The sequence below is a fragment of the Eriocheir sinensis genome, chromosome 26 (assembly GCF_024679095.1).
Source record: "Eriocheir sinensis breed Jianghai 21 chromosome 26, ASM2467909v1, whole genome shotgun sequence".
Classification (NCBI taxonomy): domain Eukaryota; kingdom Metazoa; phylum Arthropoda; class Malacostraca; order Decapoda; family Varunidae; genus Eriocheir; species Eriocheir sinensis.
This window is the reverse complement of record NC_066534.1, coordinates 19,400,800-19,427,306: the sequence shown is the minus strand read 5'-3', so window position 1 is coordinate 19,427,306 and position 26,507 is coordinate 19,400,800. Positions and strand designations below refer to the sequence as shown.

At 43.2% G+C, this 26,507-nt stretch overlaps 1 protein-coding gene across 3 annotated transcripts; it reads left to right on the top strand.

Moving 5' to 3' along the window:
- Positions 1 to 1,286: 1,286 nt before the first annotated feature.
- LOC127003864 (zinc finger CCCH domain-containing protein 14-like) lies at positions 1,287 to 19,664 on the top strand. 3 transcript variants are annotated; one of them, XM_050870961.1, is made up of 17 exons: positions 1,287 to 1,413; positions 4,092 to 4,134; positions 5,161 to 5,358; positions 6,291 to 6,860; positions 7,868 to 8,148; positions 9,633 to 9,839; positions 10,769 to 10,948; positions 12,094 to 12,165; positions 13,613 to 13,768; positions 14,140 to 14,452; positions 14,580 to 14,703; positions 15,470 to 15,602; positions 16,267 to 16,417; positions 16,602 to 16,686; positions 17,749 to 17,879; positions 18,117 to 18,229; positions 18,874 to 19,664. In XM_050870961.1, exons 1-17 carry the CDS (start codon positions 1,375 to 1,377, stop codon positions 19,057 to 19,059), a joined length of 2,982 nt encoding a protein of 993 aa, XP_050726918.1. In that variant the 5' UTR covers positions 1,287 to 1,374; the 3' UTR covers positions 19,060 to 19,664. The 3 variants fall into 3 exon arrangements, with proteins under 3 accessions (XP_050726918.1, XP_050726916.1, XP_050726915.1); XM_050870959.1 differs by having other exon boundaries at positions 15,467 to 15,602; positions 18,120 to 18,229; XM_050870958.1 differs by having other exon boundaries at positions 15,467 to 15,602.
- Positions 19,665 to 26,507: the final 6,843 nt, after the last annotated feature.

Genomic DNA, 26,507 nt, shown 5'->3' with positions numbered 1-26,507 from the left:
GACCTCCAAAGACTGGCAGAGATGGTAAAGGGCCAAGCGAGAGATTCTGAGGTGAGATTTGGTAATGAGATATGTACAAGTGAGTTTTGTATGGTTATGAGTGAAATGTATGGTTATAAGTGGGATATGTATGGTTATGAGTGAGATATGCATAGTCATGTGAGATATGTATGGTTACGGGTGAGATGTGTATGATTATGAGTAAGATATGTATAGTTATGAGTGAGATATGTACTATATACTTATGGGTGAGATATGTATAGGTATGAGTGATATTTATAGTTATAGGTGAGGTATGTATATAGTTATGAGTGAGATATGTATAGTTATGGGTGATAGGTATGAGAGAGTTATATTATTAATAATTATGAGTCAATCAGCAGAACTCCAAAGACTAAGATGTATTAAGGGTGCAGAGATATGGCAGTGAGGAGGGCCAATATACGACAATAAATGGGTCAAAGGATTAAAAAAATGAAACGGAGGTTATATTTTTTTTATAGTGACAGTGAATGACTTTCCAGATAGAACACGAGAAACTATTCAGTGTGTGCTGGAAGCTTCCCCCTGGGTCTATGGGCCTCTGGAAGACTCCGGGGGAAGCTTCCAGCACTATATATAGGAGGGAGATGAAGAGGAATCAAAGGTGGAAGAAAAGATGAGAAGGCGTGCGAGGAGGAGAGGAGGACCTACGAAGTGATACTGGTCAAAAGAAGAAGGAAAAGAAAGAAGGCGTAGCTGCATGACGGATTGGAGTGAAAATGAGATAGATTGATTGATTGATTGTTAGTTTATTGTTGCAAGTAAAACGACAATTCAAGGAGAAGGGAGGAGCATGCCATCCCAACTCCCAGGCAGTACAGTGTGATTATACAACTAAGGATACATGTGTAAGTACCACCAGGAAACTAAAAAGATTGATTGATAGTTTATTGTTGCAGGTAAAAGATACAATGGTGGGGGACAAGTGATTGATTGATAGTTTATTGTTGCAGGTAAACAACAAGGGAGAAGGGAGGAACATGCCATCCCAACCCCCAGGCAGGACAGAGTGTGATTATACAACTATTAATACATGTGTAGGTAGCACCATGAAATTAAAAGATACAATGGTAGGAAGGCCGAAAAAAGAAATTATCAGTTTCAGGCCCCTAAAACTGCCGTAGCAACACTTATAACGGTATCCAATTAAAGTTAGCGTTAAGACCTTAAAGTATCGATGTCCTTTGTATACTTGAGGGTAAAAAAAACTATAAAAAAAATGTGCTAAAGTATGATAATCTGGTAACGTTGCCCAGACCGAGCCCCGGGGCGTGACGTCACCATCGGCTTGTTTACGGCAGGGCAGGCAGCGGAGGCGGCAGCGGCGGCACCATGGAGGGCGTAGCGTCCGAGGTCAGCCTCAAGATACGGGTAAGTGACCGTGATGACCCCCAGGGAAGGAGCGGCGTGCCCCGGCCTGGCTGCGGCGCGGGACGGGCTGGCCGGGGGGACTGTTAATGGCCGGGAGTGTGGGGCTCAGAGGACCAACGTTTACCTCCATAGTATCCTTAACCCTTATACACCGTGATGAAATGAGTGGGCGGTTTTAAGTTACGTACATAAAAATACGGGTAACTAATGTTAATAGGTGTTCCCTTGCTTACCTTTGTGTTCAGTCAAATTATTGTAACAAACACTGGGACAAATATATGTAATTTGAAAGCTTAGAAGTTGCTCTTTGCTATGGTATAATGATAAATGAACAAGGGGAACTTATATATTCCTCTAGATGGGAAACCTCCAGTATCACCTCACACTCGTCATCCGACATCATCCTCGTGGCACACTCCGCCCTTATCTAGGTCAATAAGAAGACAAAAAAACAATTCTCACGTATTGTCATGTATCATATCATATGCCTGAAATACTTATTTGCTCATGGAAATACATATATATCTGCTGTCTTGCCTAGAAATTGTAAAAAAATGATAAAATTCAGCACACATCGTGACCTCGTATTCACCGCGGGAAAATCTGGAGCCTGACCACAACATAAACAAATCCTTGTAAAAGCTAGGACGTGATTGGTCAAGTATCCAGCATGTTGAAAACAGTGCCAATGACAGTTTGATGTATGACGCATAGCCTCAGTCATAAACAAACTGTTTGTCAAAATGAGCACAATATTTGAAGAGGAATGACGGACACTAACATAAAAGCCGTGATTGTGCCTGACGGGGTATAATGGTTAAGGGGCAATTACTCTGGGCAAATTTTCTGTGGATCTTCAGTCAAACCACAATTTCCGCTGGCGTGGTTCTCATATTTCCGTGGTTTTCTGATGTGTCCACGATCCTCCAAAGCTACGGTAGATTTCACTGAAGGACGATGGTATTAGTCACCATCATCATCAGCAGCAATAACAAGAAACAAATGAGAACCATGCCAGTGGAAATCGTGGTTTGACTGAAGTTCCACGGAAAATTTGCTCAGTGTAATAGCCCCATATTAGTTTTGTGTATCGGCCAGCGCCTCACAGTCCACACGGCTAGTTTGCCAGCTGCTTGTACTGGCACCTGTAAACTGGCCCTCTACTTGCCCAGTGTTAACTCCTTCAACACGAGGGCGCGTATACAGCGTCCTTGCGTGCCCCGTACCATATCCGAGGATGCGCATACTGCGTCCTGGGTCGCTTTAGCCAGTATACAAGTTATTTTATCTCTATATTTATGCTTACATCTCAAAATTATCAATTAATTTATGTTTCTTTATGTGTGCCATTTAATTCTGCATGTTTTCATATATAATACATGATGATTATGTTGAGTTTATGGCTGAAAACTTGTTGTACTCAATAGCGACATTTGAAATTTGGCACACGCGGCGATCCCGGATACGGCGCGGGCGCTGTTTTGGCAAGGCCGTAGTGAGTTTCTTTATGTGCACCATTTAATTCAGCATGTTTTAATATATAATACATGATGATTATGTTGAGTTTATGGCTGAAAACTTGTTATATTCGAGAGCGACATTTGAAATTTGGAGCCTGCGGCGATCCCGGATACAGCGCAGGGCGCTGTTTTGGCCTCGCCGTAGTGAGTTTCTTTATGTGCACCATTTAATTCTGCATGTTTTCATATATATAATATATGATGATTATGTTGAGTTTATGGCTGAAAACTTGTTATATTCAATAGCGACATTTGAAATTTGGCGCGCGCGGCAATCTCAGATACGGCGCAGGGCACTGTTTTGACCCGCCCATAGTGAAGGGGTTAATGGAAAGTTAGTTAACTTGCCCCTTGCCGTAACGGTCGTGAGTCAGTTGATGTCCTGGCCATTGTACTGGCTGCTTGCTGGCCCTGTGACACACCAGCGGCCACACCTGTCCCCATGTGAGTGCCAGCTTACTGTGTTGGTGGACACATATCAGATTATCTGGACGCAAACATACACAATTAGTGGAACGCTGAAGAGATGTTCAAGTGTTCGGAAAATATGTGAGGATTATGAATATCTGTGGAATATAAGGCACACTACATGAATAGAAATAGTGTGATATGGCTGTGAATATGTAAGCCAACACTTTGCTCAAGGAAGGCCTTCATGTTTGCAGTGGTGATCTGTTAAAAGGAAATTAAAGTTGCAAAAGTGTATGCAGACAGGAATGGATGAAGATTAAAAAATCAAAGAAAGGTGGATCAGGCTTGGATGACATTTACCCTTCTTGACTTACTTTATCTTTAGTGTCTAATGGTGGTGATGGTGGTGCTAGCTGAACACTTCAATATTCAGTACATGCATGCTGGGATAAGATTTTTAATAGGATAAAATTTGAGATCAGCATTCATGCTCCTAAATGGCCATTTTGAATAATTATACTACATGTAATGCTAACTTAATTTTAATGTGTGTATTTTGATTCTTGCAGTTGTATAATTACAGTTTCATGTTGTTGACCATCAGCATCATATTTCAGTAGCTAAACCAGCCCACTAGTCATCAACATTTGCACAAGTAATGTTTCGATGTCAGTGTATGTACTAAGCTGTAAGCAAGTTGGCAGCTTCAGTAAGTTTCATTAACATCATTTTTTCCCTTTATTTCAGTCTGCCATCAAAGCAAAGCTTGTTGAACTTGGAACCTATGTAGGTAAGTGGCTGTGTCTGTGTGGTGCTTTGTATTACATCTAATATACATTGTTAGTTCATATTACTTTTTTAATTCCTTTTACAGTTACTAAGTCATTTTCATCTATTTTATGTAGTTTAGATTTATAATATTTTTTTTGTTTTCCTTGTTTTCTGCTCATATTGATCAATGCAGCAGTCAGTCCAGTCCCTGATCTTCATTGAGTAAGGGGGGAGGGTTGTAAGCCTTTGATCCCTGCTTGATACAAATGAAAAGTAGAGGCTGAGGTTGAGGCTCAAGTCTATCCATGCTGTGGCTCCCTTGATATATTCACTGCAGGAGGTCTCCTATGACAGGTGTAGGACAAGGCTTATGGTACAGCTGTGAAACATGGACACTAAATCGTGACTAGGTGAGGCAAATTGGTGCCTTTGGTAATATGTATCTTCATAGAATCTTGGTGTATCACTGAATGACTCTGTGTCAAAATGGCAATTACTTTGTGCAGCTGAATTACCTACTTAGTCCTACATAGTCCATGAACAGCAACTTAAGTTAATGGGGAATGTGGCAGACTACCCAGTAATTGACCCTGTTCTGCTGTTGTGTCTGTAGGTAACAATTCTGAGTGGGGGAGGCCAAGGGATGCTCACAGGTCTTGTGTATTGAGCAAGACAAGGATCCTGCTGGGAGTTATACTTGGTGTGGGAATGGAGCCTGCATGGAGACTTACTCAGAGGACTCCCCATGAATGGGCTCGTAGGGTGGGGCAGGCAATGCCCCCCCACCTCCTGGCATATGCCCCAGTAATTGATTTATAAGTTTGATTGTTTTATGGATCATTAAAATTTTGGAGTATAATATTTACCAAACTTTGCTTTAGTTTGTGACGGGAGAGTTGATTGGGTGACAGGTGGCTTTCATGGCTTTGAGTGGGATAGCATATTGTCTGAATCAGTTTCTTCCTGAAGGTAAAGAACACCAGTGGTAGACTGTTTCCTTTCTAGTGATATTGGTAATGATGGCTAATCCTGAATTATTTTGTAGATGAAGAGTTGCCAGACTACATCATGGTGCTGGTGGCCAATAAGAAGACCAAAGACCAGATGGATGATGACCTGAGCCTCTTTCTGGGCCACAACACCGAGCGCTTCACCTCCTGGCTCCACCATGTCCTGCAGAAACTCAATGCTGCCGCCCTGCTGCAAGGCACTGCAGCCTCAGCAGAAACAGGAAGAAAACAAGGTGAGTTTTCTTTAACCTTGAGGCAGCCCATGAGGAAAGCTTGACCTGTACAGTGTTTAGTACGTACATATACGTACATCTTAGGGAAATGTTTAGTACATATATATATGCAAGCTCTTTTGAGGGCTTATACACCCTTTATTTTGTTTGTGTATGTAACATTGTTCATTGACAGTAAAGAGGAATAATTTGACAAGTCTTCATATTTTTAAATGGATGTTAAAGGGCCTTTCTGTATATTTGTCCGCATTCCAACAAAAATCATTATACAAGAAGGTAAGTTACTTTCTTCTAGGTAATTACTCCTTGATTCTATAATCAGTAAGGCATGTGGAATTGTAAATTATGGTTCAGAGTAATCGGAAATGAAAACTTATCGTTGGAAGCTTCATAGTGTTTTGTTGAACTTTGTGAACTATGGTTGTAGTACAGACGGCCTTGAAGCGAGCGGTGTTGCCTGATGCCCATCCAATCATTTTCTTGTAGTTACAATGCCTGTTTATTTTTTGAGGTTTTTGTGATGTGAAGAAGTACGTACTTAAACATTACTCACGCTTTAGGGTAGTGAGAAGTGTTTATAATGGAAAGAATATAGGCTCTAAAAAAAATCAAAGATAAATTTCCGTTTCTTGGTATGACATCATTAACTCTGAGACGGAGAAAAATAATACAATGAACAATCTAGGTTCCATTCCTCACAAATGAATAATATATATATCAAATAATATGTATTTTTTTTAACATTTTTAGGGGCAAATAAATAAAAAAAACAAAAAAAATGCAACCTGGCATGACCCCTATCGATGACAAAAGATGACACTGTACGGGTTAAGTAACATTAAGAGCTCCTGCAGAGTGCATTGTCATTTATTGCAGTTATTCCTTGTTTGATGGTTGATGAATGGTTTTGAATGTCATCTTCTCTTCCCCAGTTGTTGCACCACAAGAAGACATTAAGAAAAAGGAAATTGAGGAAGAGAAGAGGAGAGAAAAAGAGGAGGAAAAGAAGAGAGAACGTGAGGAAGAGAAGAAGCGACTCAAGGCGGAAGAAACCAAAAAACTGAAGGAAGAAGAAAAGAGGAAGGCCAAGGAAAAAGAGAAGGTGGAGCGCAAGAGGAAGTCAAGTGAGAGGAAAAATGAGAAGAAGGAGAAGAAAGTGAGGAAGTCTGAATCACCGCCGGCCCCTGAAAAACTTGTCAAGGAGAGGAGGCTGGTGAGTGAAATGGCCAAGCAAACCAAGCCAAAGGAACCTGTGAAGGAGAAGGAAAAAGAAAAGTCCAAGGTCCCAGCAGTGGCCAGCAGCGAAAAGACCGTCCTGGCAGCAGCAGAGGTGGCCCCGGCAGAGTCCAGCCTTGACGTCTCTCTCAGGAAGATCAAGCCACTGGTGCGGGGGAAGATCTCCTCCGCCGACATCTTCCGTGCCGAGAGCCAGGCGGAGCAAAAGAAGGATGAAGAGGAGGAGGAGCTGGAGGAGGACTTGCTGGTTCTTCGGGCAGATGTTGGTAAGTCTGGTGTGGGTCTTCCTAGTTTTGTCGTCTTTGAGCTTTTACTGAATTTTTAACTACAGGAAACCCTCCATTCACTGAACCTCTATGGAAAAAAAGTCAGACTCATTGAACCGTGTAAACCTATGGACATTTTTTTTTGCTTAGCTTTTACTTATAGCCTTAACCTGTCTGCTGCGATTGGCAAGGATTTGACCTTCACTGGTAGCCTTGTAACACATACTCCCAGGTCTTTCTCTGCCTCTGTGGTGGATAGTGGAGTGTTTCCCATGTGGTATTGGTGTGCTGCAATTCCCCTCCCAAGGTACATGACTTTACATATTTCTTCATTGAATTGTAGCAGCCACTTTTTGTTCCTTTCCTGTAGCTTGGTGATGTCTTCTTGTAGGAAATCTGCAGTCAAGGGGTTAAAGAGAAGCCTAAACACACCTGTGGGACTAATGATGCAATATTCTTTGTTTCTCTGCAGGCCTCTTGAGCATCGTTTTAGTAGACAGTTGTATGTTCCTGGCTCTTGGCATGCCACTTGATGCTTTAAAAATGTGGATGTGAAAGTCAGGCCAGTTTTAGGCACCAGTGATACATGCAACCAATGGCTGTTCCTCTGTTGTAGAGATTCCACATATTTATTACTTAGAAAATTATGAATCCAGTAATGTTTGAAGGCTTAAGGTAATATGATGGAGGACTCACAAGGCTGTTCTTATTCAGAGGGCAGCTCTGTGTTTCTTGAGGTGGAAGCAGCATAGAAAGTCTCCCATTATCCTTCGTCACTAGAGGCAGGGGCTCCCTGTGGGGGCTTAAATATTGACCTCTTGTTCTTTTTTTCCTTTTCCAGAGTAGTATTTTTGTTGCTGTGTTTTTTTTTTTCGCCCTAGAGCTCCCTCCCTTGCAGTAATACACACACACGCACACACACAAAAAAAAAAAAAAAAAAATCACGCAAGTGGCCCCAGACTAAAGCCAGGCCTGATGATAAAGGATATGCCCCTCCCCTCTCACAGATGACCTTGGCCTGGAGCTGGAGGATGAGCCGGTCCCGAGGCGGAGCAAGCAGGAGCACCCTCACAGGGCCATCCAGCTCAAGCCAGAAGGGAGGGAAGCGAACAGGTCAGAGCCAAAGGTCACGCTGAAGATGGAAGGAAGAGAGAAAGCCGACCATAGAGAGAAAATTGACCACAGGGAAAAGGGCAAGACCAAGCCCGATCCTCCTGCCCCTCGAATCTCAGCCAAGGAGAGGTTAGGAGGCATTGTCCCTCCTAAAGCCAACACTTCTCGAGAAAAGGTATGAGGCTCTAGAGGTAAAGAGTAATTTTCTTGAACATTTTGGCACCCAAGCACACATTTATCAAGGCTATTGGAGGAGTTGTGGGCATTTCCAGGGGTAGTTTAGTGGCCCTGGTGGTAATTGGACCCTTCCTCTGCACTATGAACCTAAAAAAAAAAAAAAAACATTTGACAAGGCTTTCGTAGGAGTTGTGGGCATTGCCAGGGGTAGTTTTCTGGTGGTAGTTAGACCCTTCCTCTGCACTATGAACCTAAAAAAAAAAATATTTGACAAGGCTTTCGTAGGAGTTGTGGGCATTGCCAGGGTTAGTTTAATGGCCTCTGGTGGTAGTTAGACCCTTCCTCTGCACTATGAACCTAAAAAAAAACATATTTGACAAGGCTTTTGTAGGAGTTGTGGGCATTTCCAAGGGTAGTTTAATGGCCCTGGTGGTAGTTGGACCCTTCATCTGCACCATGAACCTAAAAACACATATTTGACAAGGTTTTCATAGGATTTGAGGGCATTTCCAAGGGTAGTTTAATGGTCCGTGGTGATAATTTGACCCTTCCTCTGCACCATGAACCTAAAAAACACATATTTGACAAGGCTTCTGTAGGAGTTTTAGGCATTTCCAGGGGTAGTTTAGTGGCCCTGGTGGTAGTTGGACCCTTCCTCTGCTCCAAGAACCCAAAAAACACATATTTGACGAGGCTTTTGTAGGAGTTTGGGACATTGCCAGGGGTAGTTTAATGGCCCAGGTGGTAGTTTGACCCTTCCTTTGTACTGTGAAAATTAAAAAAAACATGCATGAGGACCCAACTGATCTCCTTTTTGGTCTTTGAAAATATCTGATGTAATGGATGGAAGTGTGGAAAAATACTGATCAAAATTTCTCTTATACAGTGAAAGTCTGTTAATCTGCTTTATATTTCTATTTTATTATTACCTTTTTCTATTAAACGGCACTAAAAATCACTGTTAGGTTGTAGATATGTGTTGATTGGTACCAGATGTTTGTGTGGCCTGTGTGTTTGTCAGCCTTAACCCGTCCGCTGCGATTGGCACGAATTTCGCCTTCGCTGGTAGTCTGATAACACATACTCCCAGGCCTTCCTCTTCCTCTGTGGTGGATAGTAGAGTGTTTCCCATGTGGTATTGGTATGCTGGATATCCCCTCCCAAGGTGCATGACTTTACATTTTTCTTCATTGAATTGTAGCAGCCACTTTTTGTTCCATTCTTGTAGCTTGATGATTTCTTCTTGTAGGAAATACACAGTCATGGGGTTAAAGGAACATTTGTTTCATGACTTGGTGTAAGGTTGAGAAGAATTGTGATTAACAGTCACTTGCTGAGCCGTACAAATAAACCCAAGGAATAAATATGACATGTTCTGAGAGACCAAAACCCCATATTGTTGTTTGCCTCTCCCCTCTGATGCTTCCTCATGGCTGACTGAACATGCAAGAAAGGCAACACTTACCAGCTCTGCCCTTTCAGCCGTCAGTGCTGGACCGTCTGGGCGGCAGCGCCGGGGGGAAGCACATCATCAGCCTCCGCGAGGAGTCTGGCAGCTCTGCCCGCTCTGAGTCTTCCTCGGCCCCATACAGCCAGGGTGTGGCCCGGGCCGTGTCCAGTGCCATAACCTCAGCCCAGAGGTCGGTGTGCGTGCTGCCGCCCTCAAATTCATCGGGCAAGAAATTGGAGGTGAGTTGATGTGAATTATTCCCATGGTTAGGTCAAACTGCCCTGAGCTGCTGAGTCTGCTGAGGGAATTTGAGTAAGAAGGCCATCAGCAGCCTTTCATGCTAATGTATCAATGCCAGTGGTGGTCTCAGACTGCATCAGGCCTTCACAAGGCAGCTGGTTCACCCTCCCTGTTTTAGCCTGCTGGAGCCTCCTTCCCTTCATTCTCCAAGTCCCTGCCTGGGGGCTTCATGGTGCAGTGGTTAGCATACTCGGCTCACAACTGAGAGAGCCCGGGTTCGATTCCCGGGCGGAGTTGAAAAATTTGGGCGGCTTTTCCGATACCCTACGCCCCTGTCTACCCAGCAGTGAATGGGTACCAGGTATTAATCGGAGGTTGTGTTCCATCTCCTGGGATCTGTTCCCTTCTCCTATAATTCCTTTTCCCTCCAGTCTCTCCGGCATATGACCACAGATGTTGTGCCGACTAAACGAAACTTTCCAACTTTCTAAGTCCCTGTTGCCCCAAGGCTGTGTGCTGGCTGCTCTACAAGTTGGATTCACATGATTTTTTGTCTTTATAAATTCCTCATTCATCATTGCATAGATTATGGGCTGATGTTGAATATTTGTCCATCATAAGTCATAACAATCAGATCTCTCCTCAGCTTCCTTCTCCTCTTTTCAGTATACCATTTAAACTAACTTTTTTTTAGTCCGCTCATCTCTTGTGTACCAACAGTCTTTCATTGACATTGTCTTCACATTCACTCATTACTTATTGAATGGAAGTAAAGTCTGTGACAATTACTATGTAGACTTAAGAATTGTAGGGATGTAGTGAGGTAACAAAGCTGTGTACTTATATAATTAATGTTTTAAAAGTAGATTATTTTTCCATGATTTAAATTATTTGATTCTACTAAGTCTCATGTAATCCCTTCCCGCAGGCACGAGTCAGGCCGCTCATGTCAAGGCAGGTGGAATCTAGTCACGGCGGTGCCAGCCGAGGCGTCTCAGAAGTGACGTCTGCTGGCAGCGAAGCTCACACAAGGGAAGGCGTTGGGCGCCTCTCCTCCGGCAGAGTGGTCTCGGCAGTGGGGGCGGTCCTCAAGCGGCCCCACGCCAAGGTAGGCCATGGCAACTTGGGCAGATAGCGCAGTCAGCCCTGCTTGTAGTGAAAATATAGCGAAGGGATATAGGATGATTCTTAATACAGCTTGGTATGAGTGCTTGACCACTTGAAACTTGTGAGCAAAGAAGTTTGCTTTTGGTCATCACTACTTGGACCTCATAAGTGTGTTTGCAGAAAAATGAAATATAATAATGAAAAAAAAAGGGTAAAAAAATTACTTATTTTTAAATCATCAGATTTTTTTCCCATTCTGTTTTCCATTAACTCTTAGATGGCAGCAGCATTTGAAGGGTAGCTCCCCCCAAAATGAATGGTCTATATATAGTCACTGCCGACCCTAGGACTGTAGCATGAATATGGTTACGCAGCATAATAGATGTGGGAAGGGAGGGGCGGAAGTGAGAGTCAGGTCATGTCCTGACTGAAGCCCTGACCTGACTCTCCCTCAGGACCTCACCTGACTCTCCCTCAGGATCTGACATGACTCGCCCCACTGTCCCTCCCTCCCCACACCCTTCTCCTTGATTTCATCCTCTTTATCTCTCCCTGTTTCCTCCAGTACTTTTCCTTGTTCTCTCTTCTTACATCCTCTATCGGTATTTTTTTCATGACTCACTGTCCCTCTTCTCCCTTTCCCCTTCTGTATTTACCTAATTGTGATATAAAAGAAGTGAGCTTCGCTCATATTGTCCTTTCTCTGAGTATTCTTCCACCCCACCAAACTAATTCCTGCGTGAAGTTCGTATTTACGAAGCAAATGTCGAAAGTCGAAACAAGAATTATAGAATAATTTATTGGGACTGCGTCGTAACAAGAAAACGTCTTTGGAAGTGTTTATAAGAGTGTGGGAAATGTCAATAGGAGTGTGGGAAAGGTTTGTAAGAGTGTGGGGAGGGTCTATAAAGCCTTAATATATATATAAATAATAAAAAAATATAAGGTTGCTACTTCGCGGATATTCGCCTATCGCGGGGGGTTCTGGAACCTAACCCCCGCAGTAGACGAGGGATATATTTTTTTTCTACTGCAATCTGGAAGTGTTGTTATATTTCAGCCATACAAAACTGACTGACTGAATTTTGGACACTCTATATATAGCTCCACCACCATCTAAGGGATTAATGAATGTGTCTCCACCAGAGCGACTCCGAGGAGGAGGAGGAGTACGACCCCAAGAAGCCCGGCCTGAGTGGAGTGGCCAGCAAGGTGGAGGTGAGTCACCCACCAACACCACATCAACCAGTATTAGTCCAATTGAGCTTGGCTTGTTGGTTATGTTATTTGTCTCCACAAGTAGTAACCATCATCCCCCAGGCTCTGCAAACACTGTTATCACCTTTTCTCTCATTGGTCTGTCATCCTCGTACCTTTGTATGCTCTCACGCCCTCTCCGTTGAAGTCCCTCAGGTGGGTGGCAATTGAAGGGTCAGTGAAGTAAAGGAAGCAATTGTGTACTTCCTATCTTTTCATATGCCTGGCTCTGGAAGCTCCCTGAGAGGATCCACCACACCAGCCTTATTAACATTGTCATTTTCCATTTTCTCAGCTTTTCTAATATAGTTATCTGATGTTTAACCCATCCGCTGCGATTGGAATGGATTTGGCTTTCTCTGTTAGCCTGGTCACATATACTCCCAGGTCTTTCTCTGCCTCTGTGTGGATAATGGAGTGTTTCCCATATGGTATTGGTATGCTGGATGGATATCCCCTCCCAAGGTGCATGACTACATTTTTCTTCACTGAATTTCAGTAGCCACTTTTTGTTCCGTTCCTATAGCTTGGTGAGGTCTTCTTGTAGGAAATCCACAGTCAAGGGGTTAATTAATCCTCTCGTGCACCGTAAGTTCCCAATAAGTTTCTGTTCCACTCATCATATATTTCTCAGGCCCGACCGGCCTTTTTTTGCTGCTGCGATACTCTACATTCCCGGACGTATTTTACCCTCACAGATATATTGTACCCCAATAAATTTGGTATCAATGGCTTCATAAAGATTTGTACTAGAACATGCACAAATAAAAATAGAGGAAAATACATATATAAACAATACAAACTTGTTTCAAATCTCCGTATTGAGTATTGTAGACAATAAATCCAAAGTACCTACTCTTCCCCACTCATTAGCTCGAAATTTTGTGGGCCAACTTTTTTAGCAGAATATATGTTTCAAAACGGAATTTAGTGAGGATTCTTATGGTATCTTCAAAATCCTCATATGCCTATGAGTTCCCGAGTTACACCAAGAAAACTGTATTTTTTTCCTCTCCCGTCAGAGTAGGCTAACAAATAAAAATCACTCAAAGCTCCTTAGAAAGGTTGCCATACATTACCATTAAGAAACTTATCCCAACAAATGACGCTCCTAAATTTGACGCACTTTCACTGAAAACTTAATTTTTAATCAATTTTTTTAAACTTCTGTGACGCATTTCGCATCATCGTGTGCCAGGACCTTTTACCGTTGATGACGTGAAACGCATCATCGTGCGCGAGAGGGTTAATAGCAGAAAAGTTAAATCATGTGAAATGTTATACATGGGAGAATAAGTCAGTTTTCTAATGAGAATTACTAAGTATGCATCAGCTGTTACGTGATAGGTGTTTTAGATAAAAGTTATTCAGTCCAGTTTGTGATGAGCCTGTGTCCTTGTCCTGCCAGGTGACCCCACGCCCCCGGCGGCCCCGAGCCATCCAGGCCAACACGGCGCTCATCCTGCGGGCTATGGCTGACGCTCACAAGTCCGTCAACAGGCCGTCGCGTCACTCAAGGGAGAGAGAAAAGACGGAGAAGCAAAAGTCTAGAAAAAAGCACAAGGTCAGTACATACATGAGGTTTATTTTCTGTAATTCTTAATTTATTTGCGAGACTACGGTGAAGTTCTTGAGTGAAGGAAACTTGTAGTGTGTACTTGAGTGTAAAGAAGTTCATGTTTTGGAGTGGGAACAAGCAGCAGGAAGCCCAGATAAAAGTACAGGCCAGGAAGAGAAATAATAGTTTAGGAATTAAAGGAAAGAAGAGCCTTTGGAGCAGCAGTAGTCTCTGCTTGGGAAAGTACTTTTGATCATTCTGAAAGACTCCATGTAGCTTGTATGTGTTGGCCTTGCTCTCCACATGGCAGCTCTCCAGTCAATAGGATAACTAGAATCCTGGGCTGCCGTATGAATGATGAACAACCTCTGTTCCAGGGAGAGTTGTTCAGCCGCAGCTACAGGGAGAGGGAGGACGCCAGTAGGGAGAAGGTGACCTCTGAGCCGCACAGCAACGTACAGGAGCCAGTCAGGATCCGCAAAATAGCCATCACTGTTCCCAACGCCACACACAAGGAGAGTGAAAAACAAGTCAAACCAAAGAAGGAAAAAGTGAAAGATGAAGAGGAGGTTGAAGTAGAGGTCTCAGTAGCCATGAGGCAAGATCTCCCAGAAGAACCAATGGAAACTGCCAAAAAAGAACCTGAGGAGGAGGCCTTGGAGATGGAGGAGGACAAGGCACAGGTCTCAGGTAAGGCACTGCCACACCAACCAATAAAACTTGTACTAGAAAGCCTCAGCCTAGCTTATGATTGTTTTACAGACAAATGCAAAATTTATGGAGCATAATGGAATAATTATTACAATTTGTTTGGCAGATAATGAGTATAATATGGAAGAAGTTGAGGAGGTGGAGGAGGAGGAGGAGGAGGTGGTGGATGAGGGCATTGAGGAGGACCAACCACCTGTGCAGCACCCTCTTCCACCGCCTGTCTTGCCCAGGTGAGTGGTCATGACACAGGAGCATTGAATCACATATACTTGTAGCATTGTAGCATAGAATTATAATCACACATACTTGTTTAAATTTAACATATTATTCTAATCACAAATACTCACACACTGCCTGTATAATTTTAACAAATTTTGTTTCTGGAGGTTAGCCACTGTACTCTCCATACTGTCCTTATTCAAGGCAACAAACTAGTCTCTTTACCTCACAGGGTCTGTTGAAATAGTTTCTTTATAACATTTTCCATATCATAGTCATTTCTTGGTGCTAGACACAGGTGGTGGGGGCCCTAGAGAGGGCTTGGGGAAAATGTAATGCCAGAAGCTTTCATCCTGCCAGCCGGGCCGTGGGAGGCACACACGCCAGGCTCCATGGGGGAACACACATGCTGGGGGGGGGATAGTCTTATGGATAACATTTATACAAGTAAAGAGTTTCAAAATACAAAAGTAAGTTATGTAGAAGTGTTCCATTCCCAGCTCCTCTCCCACCTCAGACAAGGTGGATGTAAGAACACCCCACACTGATATTTTGGTGTGTCAAAACTTACGTCTCAGTCAGTGACTGTGTGGATAATGAGCATGCATGAAGTTAGGCTTGCCTATGGTGTGCCAGGTGGGACATGTCTTTGGGAATTCTTTCCTGGCTCAACCATAATGTCTTGTTTCTTAGGTTTTCTTGATCAACATTGCCTGTTTAGGAAGTAAGGTGTAGAAGTTGTAAACTTGTAAAAAATTAGAAATTTTATTTCAGTAGAGAGAACACCAAGTTCATTGTGACCCTTGAAGGAGTGGACAGCGAGGTGTTTCCAGAGAAGGAGGAACCACTGGGCATCAGGTCCCGCCTGGGGGCACGCCCGCTGCCCTCTGACACTGACGACCAAGTGGAGGTGAGGGGGATGGGGTGGTACAGCTCTGCTCCCTTCAGCAGGCTTTAATCCTTTCCATCCATGACGCAGACGTCGGTGTCACAGTATGGAAAGGGTCAAGAGGATATGGAAGAGGATTAATCCTCTTCTAAACATCTCAATCCTCCTTTAAATTCCTCTTAATCCTCTTCCATTTCATCTTAAGAGGTTTAGAAGAGGACTAATCCTTTCCATACGTTGACGACGTCGGCGTCGCCGGAGTGAAGGTGTTAAAGCTCCACTATGAATCATACTGCATCTTGTCTGCTTTCATGGTCCGCTAAAAGGAAATAAGTACTTTTTTGAAACGGTAGAAGTTTCATTTTAGTGGGGTTTACTCTGAAGATTCACTTTATAGTACTGGGCATCAGGAGCAGTGAGATCTTGCTTTCAGTGGTGCCCACTTTGGAGATTCACCATTTTGACAATGAGCAGCATTTGGTGCACCAAGTTTATCATTCTAGGGAGAGATGTAAATATTTTATTTTTACGACTTAGCTGTAAAGCTTCTCAACTTATTAGGGGAAGGGTGCCTGAACCTAGCTTTTTTTTTTTTTTTTTTTTCAGTGTATTGATTTCCTTTTTAAATCAATGGAAATTTGGAAATTAGTAATCCTCTTAAAATACAGCATGTACTTTTCCCCAGGAATACATTGAGGAGGTTGAAGAATGGGAGGAAGAAGAGGAGATGTCTGAAGAGATGGAAACGTCATCGGAGCTGCCTGTTGGTGGAGCAGTGACCGGTGTGAAGGCACGGCTCAAGGCTGCAGCCACCCCGGCCATTCCCTTACAGCCTGGTGAGTGACACTGCCATGCCAGACTTGCCAAGGAAAACATAAAAGAGCTGAACTAAATGAGCCTGTCACTCTAGCTGAAGAAAGTGTTTGCCCTGTGGTGATATAGGATAGGTAATGATGGCTTAAGCTTCAGTTAGCAGCAAATGCATGAACACAGTCCCATAAACTCTAACTCTGGTTCCAGGAGGCAGCAAGGAGCGGTGCAAGTACTGGCCCCTGTGTAAGGCTGGGGAGGCCTGTGTCTACCACCATCCTACGGTCACCTGCAAGTAAGCATAGGATGTTGCTGTTTGTGTGCAGTCATGTGATTAACGTGGATATTAATGTCTGTGCAATATTAATTTGGTTTAACCCGTCCACTGCAATTGGCACAGATTTGGCCTTCACCGGTAGCCTGGTAACATATACTCTGCATCTGTGGTGGATAGTTTAGTGTTTCCCATGTGGTATTGGTATGCTGGATTTCCCCTCCCAAGGTGCATGACTACTTTTTTGTTCTTTGAATTGTAGCAGCCACTTTTTGCTCCATTCCTGTAGCTTGGTGAGGTCTTCTTGTAGGAAATCCGCAGTCAAGGGGCTTATAGTATTTTCCTTACTAAGAGTTAATTTATATGGATTACAAAATTAAAAATTATTTAATAGTCAGCTGTGATACCAGGCTCAGAAAATGGAAAAAAGAACACATTGGTCCTTGTCAACTCAATCCTTAAGGAAACGGTTCCATTGGGAAAATTTTCAGACTGTAGGAAACCAAATGATATTACAGGACCAAAAAATAGACAAGCTGAAATATAAGACATTAACCCCTCCGGTGTGATTGGCACGGATTTGGCCTTCACTGGTAGCCTGGTAACATATAGTCCCAGGTCTTTCTCTGCCCCTGTGGTGGATTGTGGAGTGTTTCACATGTGGATTGATATGCTGGATATCTCCTCCCAAGGTGCATGACTATACATTTTTCTTCATTGAATTGATCCACTCCTGTAGCTTGGTGATGTCTTCTTGTAGGAAATCTGCAGCCAAGGGGTTTAAACACTTGCTGCTTAATCCATTTGTTAAATAAATGTAAATTGCCCTGTTTTTATTAGATTTTTTGTTTAATTTTTTTTTTCCTCAATGCACAGTCCACGGTGCTTACAGGCTTTCTCTGAGGGCCGGGTGGTCAGCCTTGACGTGTGGGGTTTGAGGGTGGATTAGGACGTTCATGTACTGTTGTTGAAATACTGGCAGCAGCTTCTGGTGGATGAGGCAGATTGATTCATCTGTTGTGGTCATGTATTCTTGACTATTCCAGCTCTAATGTATTTTACAATTTTGTACAAATATTTCAGATCATTCCCAGCCTGCAAGTTTGGTGACAAGTGTCTCTTCATTCACCCCAACTGCCTGTATGATGGAGCCTGCACCCGCATAGGCTGTCCCTACACCCATGCCAGCTCCCGGAACTTTGCCATGGTCTCAGGTATGCAGAGTTGGGTCATGGTTGTGAGAATCGCTAGGCAAGGGCTTATTGGCAGCTTTGGAAGGCCTGTTGTTTACCATCTGTCAGCGTTACACCCATCTCTTCAACCTACTTTTGAATTGTTATTTTTTTACGATTATTATTATTATTATTATTATTATTATTATTATTATTATTATTATTATTATTATTATTATTATTATTATTATCATTATTATTATTTTTCTTTCATTCCAGCAGCTGCCTCAACTCAGAAACATAAGCCTACAGCCCCAACAAGGACATCACAGATCAAGTGCAAATTCTTCCCAAAGTGCACCAATTTATCCTGTCCTTTCCTTCATCCAAAAGTGAGTGAAGAGTTTTTCATGAAACATGCATGAGTGGAAAGAAGTGAGCATGTGAGACGGGAAGATGGGGCATCAAATAAGGGGGTGATGAAAATGTGTTGTGTGGAGGACATGGTGAGTGAGGCAGAGGTTGAGGTGGTGTGGGCATGTCAAGAGGAGGGAGGAGGAGGGCCATGTACTCAGATGAGCTGTGGAGGGAGAGGTAGAAGGGAGGTGACCAGCTGGAAGACAGTCTGTGGAGGAAGACATGAGAAGGTTGAGCATCAGAGAGAGAGAGAGTATACGATCGTCAAATGTGGGAGAGACTCATAGCCCTTCCATCCTCATAAGGGAAAGTAAGGACATCAAACAAGAAGAAGAAGAAGAAGTAAGAGTAGTTGTGAGAGGAGTTATAAAACAGAGTATACTCATGGAGTACAAGTAAGCTCCAGAACTGAACGGTGGATTATAAAAGTTGGCCCTGCTCCTCCACTAGAAAGTGTAGGGTGAAGGTGATGGAGTATGAGAAGGAAAGAGATAGTGTCTGGAGGGCATTGGGCCTTATAGACACATAGTTTAGTCAGTTTTCCAATATTCATGGACAGGAAGATTTTTTCTTATTTTTTATTACATAAACCATAACCTCTTTCTTTGAAATTTCTCAGGCCTGTTACTACGGGGCATCTTGCAAGACACCAAACTGCTCTTTCACTCACCCAGCAGTGCCCATGGGTGCCAAGCTCAAGTGGGTGGCCCCCAAGGCCCCTGGCACCCAGCCTGCAGCTCCCGCCACACCCTCCACAGACAGCAAGGAAGTGGGGAAGAAAGAAGAAACTTTAGTCAATAAGTAGTGTTGTTTAAATAATTTCATAGAGATGAAGTAAATCATTTGTGAAGTCCCTCACAGACTTGTTATAAGTTATAGCAAATTGCTCAGGAGCTTCATAATTCCCTCAGAAGTGGTTACTGTTCACATATGAAGTGTGAAACTAAGGAATGCTTTATTGTACATAAGACTGTGGTTAGTTTTATTTGGGAAGTTTAACCTTTCTGCCTGAATCATTCTGCCTAGAGAGTTCTAAATTCCCCTTTAAATCATGTATGAGGAAAACTGGCACCAACCTTCACAATGCATTGAAACTGTAAATGTATGGAAGACTGTGCCACTTTTCTGAGGAAATCCTGGTGACCATTTCATTTTTTGTGCATTGCACATTGCCCTTCAGCAGGGCATGTCTTAGCAAGGAAAGGCTGTGATTCTAAGAGTGAAATGTCACATGTTCCTTGCATTTTTATTGGAAGTGTGTCACAGTCACAGATGCCTTAGAACCTCATGCAAAATACTATTTAAAGACATGTATCAATATCACCCACTTCAGGTCCATTATTTGCTGTGCACCAAGCACATCATTATATTGCTGTTCTAAAATATTACAATAAATGAGTGAATGAAAAATTGTGTTGTGTTAATATTCTGAAGTGATGTGACAGTAATTATATCATTGCAGGCAATACTGTGCTTTTAAGGTGAAAGTTACAAATGTGACCATGCTATGTGTGATCTGAAAGTCTAGGGAATATAGCAGATGATAGTTGAATTAATTATGTAATCGTGTGTAACAATATGTGACTACAGAGAAGTTGCACAGCTTGAAATACCATCTCTGTCTTCACCTCCGTGGTGCAGGGGTTAGCGTGCCTAGAATGCACAGGCCAGGGTATGAATCCTGGCCTGGTGTGCAGCCCACCCAGCTGTTCATCCTTTCATTCGAGCTGGTTGATAAATGGGCACCTGGGGAAGGTAAACTGTGGTAACCCGGATGTCACAGTTGCCTTGTGTCCTGAAGTAATGGGTTTTTGCCCTCCACAGGCTCAAGGGCCTGTGAGATTGAGCTGAGCACTGAGCCCACAAGTAGTTATAGTGTATGCCCACAACTTTATCTTTTACCTTACTGTTACTAACTACTACTACTACTACTACTACTATAGGGGCTCAAATTCCTGAGTGGATCATATAGCACCGTCTTTTGAGGTAGAATAACAAGAAGACAATTTTTGCAATGATGTGGTAATATTAAGGCATGGAAGGGGGGGAGGGGGAGCAGTTCAGTTGTCTTCATAACACTGAATTTCTTGGAATATAAGGATTTAGGAGATGGTAGAAGCAGCCAATGAATGGTCCTTGAATGAGTGGACTTAGTAAGGGAAGCTACTGGCAGATTAAAGATGAAGCTGCATGTGTGAAAGGACTGGGTGCTACACCAGCTGACTTACTGTGGTTCACGCATTCTGCTCTACTTGTTCTAATGGTAGTAATCAATCAATCCGTCATAAAGGGCATATTTTTATTTATTTTTTCTTTTTAACGTGGCCTATTGCGCCGGTAGGCTTCTTCCCGTTGGATCCTGAATTCCTGATGGTCGGTCCAAGGCTTCTTGCCGGTGGGGCCTGATGGTCAGCCCAGCCCGTTCTGGCACAGGCGAGTGTTTATAGTGGCGCCATCTTGCATTGGCTCATGCTGCCCTCCCGGAGGTCATCTTTATTCCTAGAATCTAGAGTCCGGGTTGATAGGTGGTCTTCTGGACAGCATGTGGGTAGTTTTAAGCCACTCGGCGGCGGCTGAAAAATCCCAGCTTGGTGGCACCGGTCAGGGATTGAATTCGCGTCCTCCTGAACGCGGGGCCGTCACGCTATTCATTCAGCCACCGCCTCCCCTACTTACACTCTTTGCTTCCCTCGCATTCACAGACTATACAGGTAACAGGCCTCAGGTAAGCTATAATGTAGGTAATGACTAAAAAAAAATGCATTTCCATCACAATGCACTTTATTTTATTTTTCCCTCCCCATCACCCTACAAAAATAATTAGTAGGCTAATTCTCTCTCTCTCTCTCTCTCTCTCTCTCTCTCTCTCTCTCTCTCTCTCTCTCTCTCTCTCTCTCTCTATATATATATATATATATAGCTATATATATATATATGTGTGTGTGTGTGTGTGTGAAATACAGGAATAGAGCCGTACTAGGCTTGTGCTGCCCTTTCTCCATAACGCTTATTATCCCAGTTTGGCTTTAAATTCATGAATCGTTTTTGCACACACAGTCTCCTCGTCAAGTCCGTTCCATGTTGTTATGCTTCTGTATGGAAAACTATATTTCTTGATGTCTCTCCTTCAGTCGCTCTTCAATTTCTTACCATTGCCTCTTGTTACACTTCTGTCACGTACCACTAGGTCTTCCCTGTCCAATTTCTCCAATCCCTCTTGTATCCTGTACAATGGTATTAGGTCCCCTCTCTTTCTTTTGCTCTTCAGTGTTGTTAGTCCCAATTTCTCCAGTCTTTTTTCATAAGTATGTTCTCTCAGAGTTTCCGGTAATTTAGTCGCTGTTCTTTGTAGCTATTCTTTCCAACTTTCTAATGCTGCATATTCCAGTCTTGGACGTATCATCGATGTTATTAGTTTCTTCACCATTTCTTCATTTAAATATGTAAATGCTGCTTTTATATTTCTAAGAAGATTGTACGTTTCCCCAGTTATAATGTGTGTGTGTGTGTTAGTTACTGCAAACAGTCTATAAGTCCAAAAAACTTCTCCAATTTACAGGAAAAGATAATATCGGCCTGAAAGATGCTAAAACGAAGGAAAATAAAAGTGGTACGCATTAAAATTACTGGCAATCACACCCTCGATCCCATATTGTTTACACTTTGACGTCACGTGACCGGCAGCTGCAGTAGCGTTCAGAGAGTAGGACGGGTGACACCGCGCGGGGGCTCAAAGCGTTTTACCTCAAATATCAACTAGTGCGAGGAGTAACTATGGTGTTTATCGTCGTGTGCCTCCCTGAAGGACGCCGTGCACATGTGTTGCGGCCAAGGGTGAGGAAAATGGCAGACATGGGCTTCATTTCCTTCACTGTCTTAATTTCCTTTACTGTGTCTTAATTTCCTTCACTGTGTCTTCACTTCCTCCACTGTCTTCATTTCCTTCACTGTGTCTTCATTTCCTGCATTGTGTCTTCATTTCCTTCACTGTCTTCATTTCCTTCACTGTCTTCATTTCCTTCACTGTCTTCATTTCCTCCACTGTGTCTTCATTTCTTTCACTGTCTTCATTTCCTTCAGTGTCTTAATTTCCTTCGCAGTGTCTTCATATCCTTCACTGTCTTCATTTCCTTCACTGTCTTCATTTTCTTCACTGTGTCTTCATTTCCTATTGGCAGTTGGCTCTCGCCGAGTGTGGACGTGTTTTCCCTCTCTCCTTCCCTCCCTTCCTCACCCGTCCCAGCACAAAGTGAATCTACACATACACAACACTGTTTTAATCTACTGTTAACATTAATTTCTTACCTAGGTAATGTGTAATTACAATGTGATTATATATTTCTCACTTCTTTTTCAATTTAGGCGTAATATGTAAGCTGTTGCTATATCATAGTACTGTTATCCTTTTCTAGTGTCCAAAATAGGCATATTTTTTCCTTTATCTACAAAGTATACTGGTATATAGTTTTGCTAAAAGATATGTCACTTATATGCTGATTTGTGATGATCTACATAATGGAAATAGAAAATTATATTTTTGAGCAGAGAGAGAGAGAGAGAGAGAGAGAGACACTCTGGGGAAATTGTCAGCCCGTGTTGTGCTGCAGGTTGGACGTTTGTCACTCCGACGCTCTACAGACGTTGCTGCAGATAACACACACACACACACGTCAACGTCAAAGGCACTTCAAGGAATTTATTTTTCTGGTGTTGCGTACACACACACACACACACACACACACACACACACACACACACACGCACGCACATATAGATAGATAGAGAGATAGATAGTTTATTGACCACAGCAAGCAATGCATACATTCAACAACTTACATTAGCACACATATACATACAGCATCATACACACACACACACACACACACACACACACACACACACACACACACACACACACACCGCAGAATAAATAACTAATGTATAGGAGGTAGGTGCAAAATTTGACTGAATTTCATGAAGTATTTCCCAAAGGTGGCTCGTGTTTAATATGTATTGGCGGGGCATTACGTGTGGAATGGCCTTTCGTATTTTCGAATGGCGGTGCGTCGTGCATTTTGCTCTATTTAGTTCGAGGGATTTGATACGCCTCATCAACTCCCCTTCTGCTAATGAATGTGTTCTACCTTTAAAATTTCGCCACAGTGTTGCCTCCCTCGCTTTCTTTTATTTCCATTTTCTTGCTGACTGCCCTTCTCAACTTCCTAACTGGTCGCCTTCACCACGCTGTCAAGGCTTTCTATACTCTAGCTCATCTCTGTGAAGTCCAGTTTCCTATTGCAAGAGTCAATTAGTATCTTCATTGTTTCATCCCATCCAGGTAGTTTCTTATAGTTTTTCATGCTGGTTGCTCCTCTCAACTTCCTAACTGTTCGCCTTCACCCCTTCCCCGGCCCCGCTGTCACGACTTTCTTCTCTAGCTCATCCCTGTGGCGTCCAGTTTCCTAGTGCAAAAGCGAGCTAGTATCTTCATTCTTTCACTCCGTCTAGGTAGTTTTTTACGTATTATTTTTCATGCTAACCGCTCCTCTCAACTTCCTAACTGCTCGTCTTCATCCCCGTTGTCACGACTTTCTACTCTAGCTCATCCCCCGTGGAGGCCAATATTCTGATGCAAGAGTGAGTCCGTATCTTCATTCTTTCACCCCGCCAAGGTATATAGTTTCTTATAGTTTTCACATATTCCTCCATTAGACTTACCCTTTCCGAGAACCTTTTAATTCTTCACATTGAGGAGTTTTGTACTTTATAGATTTGTAGTTTCTCTTATAGTTTCTTATATTTTTCACATGCTCCTCCGTTAGACTAACTCTTTTCGAGAACGTTTTCATTCATCACTATGAGGAGTTCTGTACTGTAGAGTTTCTGTTCCTATTGCTACAAGGCGCCTATGAAAGAGTGTCTATATCTGTCTATCTGTATCCATCTCTCTCTGTCTATCTATCTATCTTTATATATATATATATATATATATATATATATATATATATATATATATATATATATATATATATTTAATTCACACAGGCACAGATATGTGGTCCATTGGGGGTGGAGTTTGTGGGTGATCTTGGTATACACACACACACACACACACACACACACACACACACACACACAAACACGCGGAAGGAGTGGTGGTGGTGCAGGAGTCAGGGGGGCGTAGGGGGAGGGGGAGGGCTCGGTGCAGGCATAACATCCCCGGACAGCAACACGACAGGAGGTGGACAGCCCCGGCCCGGCCCTCGCATTTTTCCCGCCCCGGCCGCCCAGGTGTCGGGTGTCCGCCTCGCCCGCTCTCCGCCGCGCCGCCCGTCGGAGTGTTCGCATGAAATATTTAAATGGATGACTCGCAAATTGATTGGGCTCAAGGCCGCCGCACGCAAACACACCCACTCAAACGCACACCTTTCCATTAACTTTTTACTTATTTTATTTTATTTATTTATTTTCTATTTTTTTGTATCCTGACGTGATCTTAGCCGTGGCAGACATCTCTTCGTTCTTAGGTTTAAATGGAAGACCCGCTAGTTGATTGAACTTAAGAAGGCCACCGCACGCAAACACACACACGCACGCACTTTCCCATTAATCCTTCTTTTTATTCTGACGTGATCTCAGTCGTTGCAGACTCCTATGTTCTTATTTCCAAATGGGTGCTTCACAAATTGCCTGAGTATGAGGCCACTCCCCGCAAATATACGCATTCGCACGTACTTTTCATTATTATTATTATTTATTATTCTTACGTGGCCTTAGCCGACGCAGACTATATATTTTTTTACAGCAAGGAAGGCAGCTCAACGGCGAAAACTAGTAACAGGAAGGAAGGAAGGAAGGAAGGGAGGGAGAAAAGAAGGAAGAAAGGAAGGAAGGAAAGAAGGAAGGAAGGGAGGGAGGGAGGGAGAAAGGAAGAAAGAAAGGAAGGAAGGAAGGAAGGAGGGAAGGAAGAAAGGAAGGGAGGGAGGGAGAAAAGAAGGAATAAAGGAAGGAGGGAGGGAGGGAGGGAGAAAGGAAGGAAGAAAGGAAGGAAGGAAGGAAGGAGGGAAGGAAGGAAGGAAGGAAGGAAGGAAGGGAGGGAGGGAGAAAAGAAGGAAGGAAGGAAAGAAGGAAGAGAGGGAGGGAGGGATAAAGGAAGGAAGGAAGGAAGGAAGGAAGGGAGGAAGGGAGGGAGGGAGAAAAGAAGGAAGAAAGGAAGGAAGGAAGGCTAGACGCTGCTGCTACCAAAGAAAACCGAACGAGATGCCAGAAGAGAGTTCAGTTTCGGAGAGTTCTTTTGCTGTTTGGTTCAAATTGGTGTTTTGCAAATTGCCTGCCACGCAAACACAACCAAACACCCTCAGAAGGCGCGCAGACAAGCACAAACTTTTCCGGGAACTTGCGTCAGGCCTGATCTTGACTGTTTGTTCCCATTTGATATAATTATGCTGATGGACTTTCCTGAAATTGACGAACCAAAGGCCACTCACTATACCGTACGCGGACGCACTTAACCTATCCACACGCACGCATATTCCTGGAACTTGCGTCAGGCCTGATCTTGACTTTTTGTTCCCATTTGATATAATTATGCTGATGGACTTTCCTGAAACTGACGAACCAAAGGCCACTCACTATACCGTACGCGGACGCACTTAACCTATCCACACGCACGCATTTTTCTGGGAACTCATTACAGGCTTGGTTTTACGTTGTTGTTTCTAATCGTACCTGGGAAATATACTAATGTAAATATTCGCTGATGGACGCCGTACAAACTTACTGAACTCAAACCCACGTATAGGTATTGATTAACGCGTGCACTCATTTCTCCGGGAACTTTAGTTAGGCGTGATCTTAGAGGTCGTTCTTCATGGTTGTGTTCGCCGACGGTTCAACTCCGTAATGCAAGAGTTGATCCGTGTCCTCAATCTTTCATTTCTTTCACTGGTTAACTCTGGGGCAGCTTTCCTTCTTTCCTTCCTTCCTTCCTTCCTTTCTTTCTTCTTTTCTCCCTCCCTCCCTTCCTTCCTTCCTTCCTTTCTTCCTTCCTTTCTCCCTCCCTCCCTCCCTTCCTTCCTTCCTTCCTTCCTTCCTTCCTTCTCTCCTTCCCTCCTTCCTTCCTTCAGTATTTCCTCCTTCTTACGCCTTAATCTCATTCCACAGGGGAGTAACAACACACTTCTCGACCTAAATGTGATCACACACACACACACACACACACACACACACACACACACACACACGCACGCACGC